The 13,689-nt window shown below is 33.5% G+C and overlaps 1 protein-coding gene and 1 long non-coding RNA gene across 2 annotated transcripts in view; both read right to left on the bottom strand.

Moving 5' to 3' along the window:
- Positions 1-13,689, bottom strand: part of LOC111046472 (locomotion-related protein Hikaru genki) — a 245,283-nt gene that overhangs the window by 66,272 nt on the left and 165,322 nt on the right. Inside the window, exon 5 of the mRNA XM_039430371.1 lies at positions 597-762. Coding sequence (XP_039286305.1) covers positions 597-762 — 166 coding nt within the window. The remainder of the gene's footprint in view (positions 1-596; positions 763-13,689) is intronic.
- On the bottom strand, positions 4,307-10,128 carry LOC120351833. The gene is made up of 3 exons (XR_005571566.1): positions 9,778-10,128; positions 8,874-9,059; positions 4,307-7,200 (listed from the first exon to the last, which is right to left on the bottom strand). It is a non-coding gene; the product is annotated as an uncharacterized LOC120351833 (long non-coding RNA).

Raw genomic sequence — 13,689 nt, 5'->3', positions numbered from 1 at the left:
TCAAGCTGGACGTGCTATTATGAAACTCATCCTCATGTCACTTCTTATCATCTAGCTAAACAATGTAAGCTATACACAAAAACAAAAGGAATTTGAAATACTGATACATACTTATCAACTAGAAAACCAACTCATACTAAACACTAGAAACAGTTGATACAGACTTTCACGCGTAAGATAAAAATAGAACAGTAATGGAACGTTATCACATCCGCAATGAAAATTAAACAGATCATTTTTATAGTTGCCTGGCAGGTAACCCGTGCTCCGCAAGGGTCTATTTAGAAACTTGACAAACTGAAAACTTGACGTCTTGAAGAATTGAAAATAGGCCCATAACCATTCCGGGTTGATTAAGAATCTATATGCAAAATTTCAAGTTAATCAGTCCAGTAGTTCAGACGTGATGATGTGTCAAACATAATTTTCTTATCTTGTACGATAAGCCAGTTCTTCTCTTTTATTATAGTATAGATAGAAATCTAAATAGTTGATACAGATCTGTGTTAACAGGATAGAACACAATTGGTACATTTATGTATGGTTGATAGAGACATGTATGATACAAATGAAATAGAATATGAATTGATGCAAACCTGTGTAGTTGGTGAGAACCGTTGTCGGAATGCAGGAAGGCACTCGACTACTCCATGCTCCATTGTTGCACTGCAGCCGGGACTCACCCAGCAGCTTGTACAGTCCGAGAGGCTCTCTACACCGCAGCTGCACTTCTGCATTGTGTGGAAACACTTCGTTGTTAGTCTGCAACAAATCGAAACCAGATGATCAACCAATTACGGAAACCCTCATTTATAATAATTAACAGAAAAATATATAGGTATTTTTCCAGATAAGGAACGTTGGTAATCGTAAGAAATTGAAAAAAATTATTGTGTATTCGCACGCCTATTTGTTCAGAAGTATTGATTGGGAGTCACGTAATGCACAGCTCTGCGTAATTTTTGGTTTAAGCAGAATTGAAAGCCATTTTATGAATAGAAAACTTATATAAATTTGAGTTTTTGAAGGTACCAAACAACTGAATTTGGAAAGATTATTGATAGAAGTGGAATAACTCCATAAAAATCACTAACTCATTACATAATTTTTCAAACATGAACAATATTAGATAATGAGAATTGGGCTGATTTCAATACAAAAGCACAAATGATGCAAGAGCTACCAAAATGTTTGTGTGAGCTTGACTAATTCCTTGCCAAACTTCAATACTCATTTCTGGAATCAAGCATTCATTAGCCATAAGAATGTTTATCAATTTTATGAATAAACTGATTTGAAATTAACATAATAAGTCAATAAAAAGAGCAAAAGTAGCAGAGTGGCGCAGCGAATTGTGCCGTGCTTTGAATTTAGAAAGTTAATTTTGAATTTAGAATTTAGAAGCACACACAATATAACTTAATAAAAGGGATGCTTGATAAACATACCTAGTGCTAGAGAACGGGAAACCAGAAATGACAAGAGAGACAACGAAATAGAGAGAAGGTATCAATTATATTGTCACCTCTTACAATCAATAAACAACAAATAAAACAAGAAGAAGAATCATGAAAACCGAAAATAAAATTACTAAATTTAGAAAGTTATCTCTGATATACTTAATTCGGTAATAACCTACTCTGTATGCTCTACATTTTAAAACGTTTTAGATTGAATCATAAAAGCTTAAAGGACTCTAATTTCAAAAGAGCAATTATTGAAAATTATCATCGATATGTCTCAGAAGTTAATCATAAATAAGAATAAATATTTTAAGAAAAGATCCACATAAAATTCATAAAATTCTTAGAACATTAAATTTTGAACACACTTGGAAACTTTAAAACACTATCAAAACATTATCAAATATTAATGATCCCCCCCAATAATAACTATTTAGTATCTTTATATCATGAACGCTGCAAGGACAAACATTCCTCAAGTATCACATCATGGTATACTACCTTAAAAAAAACTATTCAAAAATATATGTCATCAAAACAAATTTAGGAAAGGTTAGGGTCCTTGAAACTTCATTTGATCCTTTACAACTTTAAGATGAGAATTATTTTAAAACATTAATTTAATCAATAAGGGACATTTAAAAATTCATGTACTCATTCAACTTTTAGTAGTTTAGAAGATTATAATTATTTATAAATTTAAAGAAAACTGAAATTCCCAGCTGGATCCTTACAGAGAAAATATGGCCTCACTTTTCAATGTAAAGATACAACCGAAAATCTATTACTCAAACCAAATTAATAAAATTAATAATCTATCTATCCCCAATAATATCTCAAAATTATGATTTAACAAAAGTCTAATTCCGCACGTTTTACTTGATTGAAAGTCTGTCGTCACTAAAACCCATTTTGTCACATCCGGAGTTCCTGGGACGTTCGTTTAATTTGGAAAAAAGTTGTTACCTCATAGCTGTTTCTTCAAATTGAATCTAGGCTCGGTGATCGAGCTCTACACGTCCAGATGGACAGGAGACAGCATACCCCAAGCTAGGACGGCCATCGATTCAGAGGCGTCTCAGCGGCTTAAAGACACACGTTCATGAACCCATGAAATGATGGATTCGTACGTTGATCCCCGTACTTACACCTGTTAGAATAAAAATAAACTAGGATAATACAAATTAACTTAACTTCAGTTATATAATAAAATCAAGGCATTACCTACTTCAATCTCTTGATTTAAAAGAATAGAATTTATTTGTAATAAGGGTTACGCCCTATACACAAAGCGATGAGTACATAGTATTCCATAATAGGCCTACATAGTACATAATTCACAAGTTGATTGAACAACTTTCCATATCAACTTTCGAGTATAGTTGTTTAATATCAAAAAGATTCTCTTGAAAAATTATATGATATTTAGGTGATTTCTCCCTAATCAAAATCATTGAAATGATTTCAAATATGACAAATAAAGATGATAAAATTACTAATAGAATTAATCATAAAATACAGTCTCTGAAAATCTCACAAATTGACAGATCTATTTTTATAAATAATAATAGCTTTCTCTTCAGAAATAATACAAGCCAAAAATATCTTAATTCCTTCTAATAGGCACTCTATATTTCTACAAAACATATACCGTTCATTTTCTTACAACATTTTTCAGTTTGAATTACCATTTCCATCTTCCATTCAAATCAAAAGGACTATTCTCAATTTTTACACTTTAATTACGGTACATTACAATAAATACTTTGATGGAAGCTTTCATTGAAGATAATTTCCTTAATTAAATTATAAATCTATGACGTACCTTTAGTAGCGGTTATAGGAGAAAAATCTCCATTGTGAGGTGACAATTTGATACTCTCTCTCTCTCTTCTTAATTAAAGCGACTACATAGGCAAAAGACTAAAAATGCTGCTGGAACAAAAGGTTCCAGAGCCAAATACTAAAAAAAGCCTAAAGCTGGCATGGAAGCCATGGTTAACACCAAGTTCTGATCAGACTACATTATTTAGTACTGCTTATGTCGGTCGACAGACGCTGAGTGAAGCCACTTCGCTTTTCTCGTCTTGAGGTGGACAGCTGTGAGATCGTCCATACTAAATAGACCTAACCAACACCAACTGTGATTGGCAGTTACTATTCTCTAGAAAAATTTCCACCAATAGAAAGGGACGTTACAACTACAATTTAAGATACATTCTCCCACCAAGTGACAGCTATTTTTCCTAGGCAGCTATAAATTCCTTGCCTTATAAGGTTGTGAACCAGACTTATATTCTAGGAAAATCGTTGATCTTCCCACAACTTCTACACACACACCTATAGAGTCGACACTACACAACGCAAAAAGCAAGGTTCATGAACTAGACTGTTGCTCCAGGAAAATTGATGTTATTCCTAGGATCCTAGCTTCTACGCACACACTTACAGAGTCAACACAACACAACACAGAAAAGCAGAACAGCAAAATCCATTTTTATAACAGGCTAACTTCTCAGGCTAATTTGCATAATTCTCATCGCTCACAATTGTAACAATAAATATTGCTACAATACTCCCCCTTCTTGAGTGTGGAACACCGGGTTGAGTCGTAAAAAATTTGGCAGAAAACAACATGACAGTGCTATCGGTAACACCCTGTATAAGACCAATAACTACAAAAAGGAATTATTCACCTCAAAATTTCAAATAAAATACTAATAATGAATCTCAGACTAATCAAACTCGAACTACAATCATGTGAAAGCAACAAAATTTTTAATGAATTTCAAAGAACTAGCCATAAACATCAAGAGGAACAAGCAAAATAACCAAGTTCAAAATTTTTAAATAACCAAGTGGACTAGCAACAAATTTCGATCTCACAAAAGTTAAGACAAATCACCATGAAGGTAATCAACTAATTTGGAATAATCAAGATATCTAAGAAAACCTTGTGGAAAACTCGTAAAATTTTGCAACATAAGACACCAAAAATTTTGTAAAGTCAACTAGAAATTGTGCAAAACCGGCTGCCAAACTCCACATCTAGACGGGCCCTGTCTCATATGAAGCTAAACAACCAGTAATAGACATCAATCAACAGTGACAAAATAAAATCAAAATTAATAAAACGACCAAAATATTTAAAGAGACTCTCCAATCAATCCTCTGCTGTTAAGTTCATAATCAGATTATCCCATAGCTAACCTCAACAAAAAAATTTTAAATAGAAACAACAAATTAAAAAAAATTATCAAATTATCACAATCATATGACCAGACCATCATAACTCGACAAGTTGTTAAAATCGAGCAACTGACATTTGACGCATCTCACCACTGAAACAGCTGACGGCCGCCTCATGTCAAAGCAACCCTGACCTACGTATGCAACCGCTTTTCAATGTCATGAAGCCAATAACTACACAGAGTTAACTCACATGCAACGATGTTAGCAGCTTACGTATCATGATACACGTTGACCTTGATACACGTATCAACTTAGCAACAAAACTCATATCACCCATTTATACTCTCCATCTCGTTCCTTGCAATTTCGTGCAACAAAATAACGTCGGTTTTAGCTAAAGATAAAGGACATCGCGAATTGTCCCACAATTACCCAGCAACACCTACGCTACAATTCTGAATTTTCCCTTTTGGAAAAGACTAAGATCTTCACTGTTTCACAAACAGAGATACAACTATTCAGTACATCATTACCACTTAATTTCCGTTACTCATTACTCACTTGGGACAGCAACATTTGAGGACAATATACATACACCAGTATACCTACTATTTGTGCTTCCTATCACCTTGGTACAACCACAGTATCACAACTAATGGACCTTGGCAACTCAAAAAAAATAACTTACTACAATATTCTCTCAACACATCAAATTACTACTTACTATCTTCTCCTTGTATACTCAATTAAACTCATTTCTCCAGCACATGAAGAAATATGACAGTACAAACGCCTAGGCCAATGATCATGATAACAGACACTGAACCATATCATAAAGAAAATTTTCCACTATCGACTAGTATATAACTGAACTAAGCTCCACAAAAAATATTTGAACAAAATTTTATACTGCCTACCACACTCAAAGAAGAACCTTCAGAAACTCAAACCTTTATTTTAAGAATTCCATTGACAAAGACAAGCTAAAGCAAACAACATAAGCATTTTCTCAAGATTAATAAAAAAATAGTTCCATATTCTATAGTACTGAAACCTGTTCCATTTCCCGTTACATATTCCCTTTTTTTTATCATCACAAAAGTTGTGAAAAATTGAGTTACCTAGATTTTCTTCCCGTTTCCTATTTTCTATTTTTTTGTTTTATTCAATCATTTTTCCATGTTTATGTTATATTAAAGAACTACTTTTCCTATTTTTCTACATTTCCCGTTTCTTCCCCTTGTAATATTAATCAACTTTTGCTGCAATTAATATAGGACATGATTCTATATCCTGTCTATCTTATTCAATTATTATTCTTCACTTTATTATTACCCATCAAATAATATCTATAAAAATTCAAGGTCACCATACTAAACCAACACTATAATTTATTGAATCTCCCTAATTTATCCTCACAATACTGCAACAAAAAATAATCAATTATCCTATCACCAAGTAAAATTAATTCTCATAATCAATTATCACCATACAATTCAAATATTATTTATTTATTTTTAATTTCCCCAATTTCTCTGTATTGAAATAAATTACTTTCCACTGTCTGTATCACCAAATTAACTATAGCAGTATACTATTTATTATTACAAAATCCCAATTAAACTTTTCTCAATTTTTCTCTCATTTATTATACTCATTTCAAATTCACATTGACTTATTAATAATATAACCTTTTTCCTATTAAATAAAACTTTAGATTTTCACTACCCACATTATTTAGATAAATTTTATCCCAAGAAATTAGATAATAAATTTTGACAGTGTATTGTGGCCATTCCCAGCTATCAATCTAACGAACCTTTCAACTGAGGCTTACCCTAAAATTTCAAAAAAAAATCCTGATCTTGGTTAGCATTCCATCTATTTTCTTCAGACCCCCATAAATCTTCAGAAAGGAACCACACCAGTCACCAGAATAAAACCTAATTTTAGCTCATACTACTCTGAGTACCTTTTGCTAAAATTCTATCTTCCATTCCACAAATACAACAAGGATAGTCCCAGCTATTAACCTTGATTTGTCATATGGACCTCATCTGAGTAGTGCCCCTTACAACTGGCGACACTCACTCCAGATACTTAATTCATCAAACAAAACTACAACTTCAACAGATAAGATTTCTCACATCTACCTATCTAAGCTCAAAAAAAAATTACCACAGCCTAAAGGAAACGTTAACAAACCCTATCACGTCTGACAACTCTCTTTACAATGCCAGACCACAAAATACACCCTATATTTTTATAGCACATTACTGACCCTACCAATGAAATATTATCAAACAACTGAAATTCCAGTACTAATCAGATAACTAAATTTTGATAGACGAACATCTCAAACAATATAATAAAGGATAGACAATGTTTGTCTCGGCACCAACCTTACAGTATGTTGGCTCACCAGACCCGCTATTGAAGATCAGCATCACGGACAACATCAAGACTCAACACTGCAGCCATCGTCTATCAGCTCAATCAAACGCAAAATCGCCATTCACAAGACTTGGTGGTCTTTGATGCAACACTGAAATTAGGTTTTCATTAGAAGATGCAAGGACTAATTTAAACACAAAATCAAAACTCAAACAAACAAAATAAATTCAACTAAATCAATCAATTATTATTTTTCTGCTATACTCCTCAAATCTAACCTTCCTTCAACTTTATTCTCAATTATCCAGGCTACAATCTGCAATGCTACTGTCACTACAGTCTTCTGACATATCATAACTTCCACTAAATTTCTGACTGTCCCTAACATGTCATTTTCTATAAGAATCTCGAAAAATAAAATTGTCCCTACACCAGTATAATGCCTTGAGCTAGGGCATCACAGCTAAATGGAAACACAGACAGGGAAAATATTAATATTGATCACATTAATAAAATAATAAAAAATTCAACTTCAATTAGTTTATCTTCAGCATTTGTATGCTGCTCCAAACTTCAATACTCATTTCTGGAATCAAGCATTCATTAGCCATAAGAATGTTTATCAATTTTATGAATAAACTGATTTGAAATTAACATAATAAGTCAATAAAAAGAGCAAAAGTAGCAGAGTGGCGCAGCGAATTGTGCCGTGCTTTGAATTTAGAAAGTTAATTTTGAATTTAGAATTTAGAAGCACACACAATATAACTTAATAAAAGGGATGCTTGATAAACATACCTAGTGCTAGAGAACGGGAAACCAGAAATGACAAGAGAGACAACGAAATAGAGAGAAGGTATCAATTATATTGTCACCTCTTACAGTGAATTCAACAATTAATAAAACAAAGAAGTTAATAAAACAAAGAAATCAATAAACAACAAATAAAACAAGAAGAAGAATCATGAAAACCGAAAATAAAATTACTAAATTTAGAAAGTTATCTCTGATATACTTAATTCGGTAATAACCTACTCTGTATGCTCTACATTTGAAAACGTTTTAGATTGAATCATAAAAGCTTAAAGGACTCTAATTTCAAAAGAGCAATTATTGAAAATTATCATCGATATGTCTCAGAAGTTAATCATAAATAAGAATAAATATTTTAAGAAAAGATCCACATAAAATTCATAAAATTCTTAGAACATTAAATTTTGAACACACTTGGAAACTTTAAAACACTATCAAAACATTATCAAATATTAATGATCCCCCCCAATAATAACTATTAGTATCTTTATATCATGAACGCTGCAAGGACAAACATTCCTCAAGTATCACATCATGGTATACTACCTTAAAAAAAACTATTCAAAAATATATGTCATCAAAACAAATTTAGGAAAGGTTAGGGTCCTTGAAACTTCATTTGATCCTTTACAACTTTAAGATGAGAATTATTTTAAAACATTAATTTAATCAATAAGGGACATTTAAAAATTCATGTACTCATTCAACTTTTAGTAGTTTAGAAGATTATAATTATTTATAAATTTAAAGAAAACTGAAATTCCCAGCTGGATCCTTACAGAGAAAATATGGCCTCACTTTTCAATGTAAAGATACAACCGAAAATCTATTACTCAAACCAAATTAATAAAATTAATAAACTATCTATCCCCAATAATATCTCAAAATTATGATTTAACAAAAGTCTAATTCCGCACGTTTTACTTGATTGAAAGTCTGTCGTCACTAAAACCCATTTTGTCACATCCGGAGTTCCTGGGACGTTCGTTTAATTTGGAAAAAAGTTGTTACCTCATAGCTGTTTCTTCAAATTGAATCTAGGCTCGGTGATCGAGCTCTACACGTCCAGATGGACAGGAGACAGCATACCCCAAGCTAGGACGGCCATCGATTCAGAGGCGTCTCAGCGGCTTAAAGACACACGTTCATGAACCCATGAAATGATGGATTCGTACGTTGATCCCCGTACTTACACCGCTGTTAGAATAAAAATAAACTAGGATAAAACCAATTAACTTAACTTCAGTTACATAATAAAAACAACCTACTTTAGGTTATATAGCTCAATTACTTTAAAACATAAGTAGGCATTACCTACTTCAATCTCTTGATTTAAAAGAATAGAATTTATTTGTAATAAGGGTTACGCCCTATACACAAAGCGATGAGTACATAGTATTCCATAATAGGCCTACATAGTACATAATTCACAAGTTGATTGAACAACTTTCCATATCAACTTTCGAGTATAGTTGTTTAATATCAAAAAGATTCTCTTGAAAAATTATATGATATTTAGGTGATTTCTCCCTAATCAAAATCATTGAAATGATTTCAAATATGACAAATAAAGATGATAAAATTACTAATAGAATTAATCATAAAATACAGTCTCTGAAAATCTCACAAATTGACAGATCTATTTTTATAAATAATAATAGCTTTCTCTTCAGAAATAATACAAGCCAAAAATATCTTAATTCCTTCTAATAGGCACTCTATATTTCTACAAAACATATACCGTTCATTTTCTTACAACATTTTTCAGTTTGAATTACCATTTCCATCTTCCATTCAAATCAAAAGGACTATTCTCAATTTTTACACTTTAATTACGGTACATTACAATAAATACTTTGATGGAAGCTTTCATTGAAGATAATTTCCTTAATTATATTATAAATCTATGACGTACCTTTAGTAGCGGTTATAGGAGAAAAATCTCCATTGTGAGGTGACAATTTGATACTCTCTCTCTCTCTTCTCAATTAAAGCGACTACAGAGGCAAAAGACTAAAAATGCTGCTGGAACAAAAGGTTCCAGAGCCAAATACTAAAAAAAAGCCTAAAGCTGGCATGGAAGCCATGGTTAACACCAAGTTCTGATCAGACTACATTATTTAGTACTGCTTATGTCGGAGGACAGACGCTGAGTGAAGCCACTTCGCTTTTCTCGTCTTGAGGTGGACAGCTGTGAGATCGTCCATACTAAATAGACCTAACCAACACCAACTGTGATTGGCAGTTACTATTCTCTAGAAAAATTTCCACCAATAGAAAGGGACGTTACAACTACAATTTAAGATACATTCTCCCACCAAGTGACAGCTATTTTTCCTAGGCAGCTATAAATTCCTTGCCTTATAAGGTTGTGAACCAGACTTATATTCTAGGAAAATCGTTGATCTTCCCACAACTTCTACACACACACCTATAGAGTCGACACTACACAACGCAAAAAGCAAGGTTCATGAACTAGACTGTTGCTCCAGGAAAATTGATGTTATTCCTAGGATCCTAGCTTCTACGCACACACTTACAGAGTCAACACAACACAACACAGAAAAGCAGAACAGCACAATCCATTTTTATAACAGGCTAACTTCTCAGGCTAATTTGCATAATTCTCATCGCTCACAATTGTAACAATAAATATTGCTACAACCTAATTATCACTGGGAACACGCGGAGAATAAGAAAATTCCTCAAGTACAGACAATACGTAGGAGCCGTGTGGAAGATTAAAAGAGGAATTTTTTGGCCTGATTGAAACATGTCTTTTCCAGACAGTTCTTCGTTCTCTCCTGGAGACTAAAGTTATTTATTACTATTGGGAATCATGTATTCTATTTAATCTAGCATTACTAACACACGCAAATAGCAACACACTGAGTTGTGACTTGTGTTGCGGGTTTTTTTGTTTGTGAGTGTGTATTCTTGAATACTCATTCGTGGATCGAGCTGTAAATATGACTTACTGTCGAACGAGGGCTGACGACCGAGATGGCCGGTGATATCGGACATCTGACTTTGCCGTGCGGGGCTGAAAGACGATCTTCGATCTGACGCCACTAGCCCGATGCCTGGAGGCCATCACCCTTCATCCTCATCCATCATCCTTTGGACATCGGACTCGAGGACGACATATCTTAGATAAGTACTTGATACCCCCACTACAATACCAGATGTGCCCCCGTAAATTTGGTCTCTTGAAGACATGTTGTGTTGGTCTCTTAAAGACACATTGATTATTTGATTATTCATGTAAAGATGTGTTTTGTAATATTTTCCATATTATTTCCATTATTTGAAATCAGTCAGTCAACCGCATATTTATGTTCTTATTTCCAAGACCCTCAAACCACTAGAATTAGGATCACATTACTGACCAGATTCATATCGGCAGACATCAGGGCCTAGCACAGTTTCAACAACTGAGCCTTCTCCGACAAAATCATTTGTCACCAGGAGATCGGCTTCAACAATCAATTCAGGTGGACTAATGATCATAATTAATACTCTACAGTTCGAGTAGTTCCATTCATAGGCTTCGTTATCAAGATGCATTACAATGAAGAGTACCTGCTTCTCTCGCCGTGAAAGGCTTAGTACATTGCTGTTATGATGAATCGCCAAACTGAAGCGTGTGAGAGAATAACAGAACACATGGAGCCCTACAAAGTGCATTCGTCTTTCCACTCAGCTCACACGATATCCATGAGCTTCAAAGAATATCTGTGTGAGTCTTAATTGGAAAATTAATTAAGCTGGAGGGATTTGAAGGCGTGACAAATGAGCTGGCAATGGAGTTGTGTGCTGGGTGCTGGATGCTGGAGAAACGACTGTCGTCTATTCCACATCATAATCCTCACGTACACAGCATGTCGTCTTTGCAGCTGGATTTATATCACACCCTCCAGTATTAAGCAGGTTATTATCTTGGGAACGAATGAGCTCTAGTGAAGGTATATCTAAGATTTCCATTGGAATCACTTCTCAACATTTGTCATCTTCATCCCATGATCGCACACTTCCAATTTATTAGATAGAGGAACTATGCAGAATGTGCTATGTAGACAGACGAGCGTTGAAATATCCCAATTTATCAGAAAAGATAACTATGTACATTGTGTGTTTTATCGGTTGATTCACTAGCTCTACGAGATTCAAAGGTTGAAACAGGGAGATAGAAAACTCCACTTCATTCTGTATTGAGTATTTAGAATCTTTGAACATGATATCTATCACTCAATGACCTCGCCGGGCTCGCACACATTGTGTGACTAACATGAAGATCCCACTGAGAAAATCCATATTATTGATGAGCCATAACCATTCATCTACTCAAATGAATTCGAATAGGATTGTATGTCACAGTGGGTAATGTAGTCAAAAATATTTCAATGTAAGCACACTTCTTATCAATCTATGTCAATGTGGTGTTATCACAAATATTTCAATTATCAAGTAGTAAAAAGCCCTTAAATAATGTATACGCGTTTTTTCAGAAACATTTGTTACTGATTTTATGAAGGAAGAAATTCTCAGGTTGATTAATTGAGTTGAAAATTAATATAATTCTCAATTCTGAGAAATTTATCAAGGAATTGTATGTGTTCAAAGAGATATTGTGGAATTTGTCCATATCAAGGCGAAATGAAAACGATGTTGTCAGTCCCACATAAGTGGAAGTAAAGTGGAACTGACAACATCGTTTTTATTTCACCTTATTTGTGTATCAGTTATTATCATTGTGATGATTATAAAAAAAACACTCAAATCGATATAAATGATACCATTCATTCTGATGATGACATATAGTTTAGTACAGTATAACAGTAACAGAAGTTGAGCTCGTCTCCATTGTAGCAGACAGGCGATGGATGAAACTACTCCAAGTCTTTACAACTACTGAAAGTTTCACTCGGATTTCACTCTTTACGCTACTTGAATTCGTGATCAGTTCATAGTCTTGCATTTTGATGTTCTCAAGAAGACTTCATCATGTATTCAAACAACTAAGTACAGCAGAAAACTCTTCCAACAATATGTATTACAACTGACAGGATTTCAGATGGAGATGTTAAACTTTGGAATCAGTTCCCAAGTCTACTGCCATGACAGTCGTACGGAAACTAATGGAACAATAAAAGTAAATAGGGGTTGAATCAATAATCCCCATGTTGAACTATCTATCGTCGAACGTATCTAACGAAGCGGTTGAAATGGGTTTTCCGATGCTGAAAAAGGATTGTCACTAATTGGAAGTCGCAAAGACTAATGCATTGTCCTTTTTTTGTACCATCATTGGGGATGTAAAGAACCCACTAATTGATATAGCTTTGAAGCTATCATAATAATCACTCTATTTATTAATCACTCCATTTATTTTTGTTAAAGGCTAATGTTTCGTCATTGTCTTGAATTCAACAACTTTCCAAGATGTTATCTCATGTGTGTATGGAAGAATTCCATACATAGCAGAACAAATTATCATTATCATGAACAACAGTATGAGAATGGCTCTCTATGAATTATTATAATTAGTTATTGTCGTAATAGATCTCTGAAGCAAGGATGATAAAAAAATAACGTATTGCATTTTCCTTACAACAAAAAACAAGAATCTACAACTGTCAATATTATCCTTCATCTCAAGATATTAATAGCATTCAAAATGAACAAAACTATAACCACGAGGAAGTATGAGAATTTGATAATAAGTAAGCAATAATAATAATAAGTAAGCAATATAACTTTATAGTTACAGAATTATATTGAGGAATGTGAAGTTTGAAATAAGAACCAAGTAGTTTAGTCTATCCAT

This window comes from Nilaparvata lugens, chromosome 6 (genome assembly GCF_014356525.2).
Source record: "Nilaparvata lugens isolate BPH chromosome 6, ASM1435652v1, whole genome shotgun sequence".
Taxonomy (NCBI): domain Eukaryota; kingdom Metazoa; phylum Arthropoda; class Insecta; order Hemiptera; family Delphacidae; genus Nilaparvata; species Nilaparvata lugens.
This window is presented reverse-complemented; position numbering and strand designations above follow the sequence as displayed.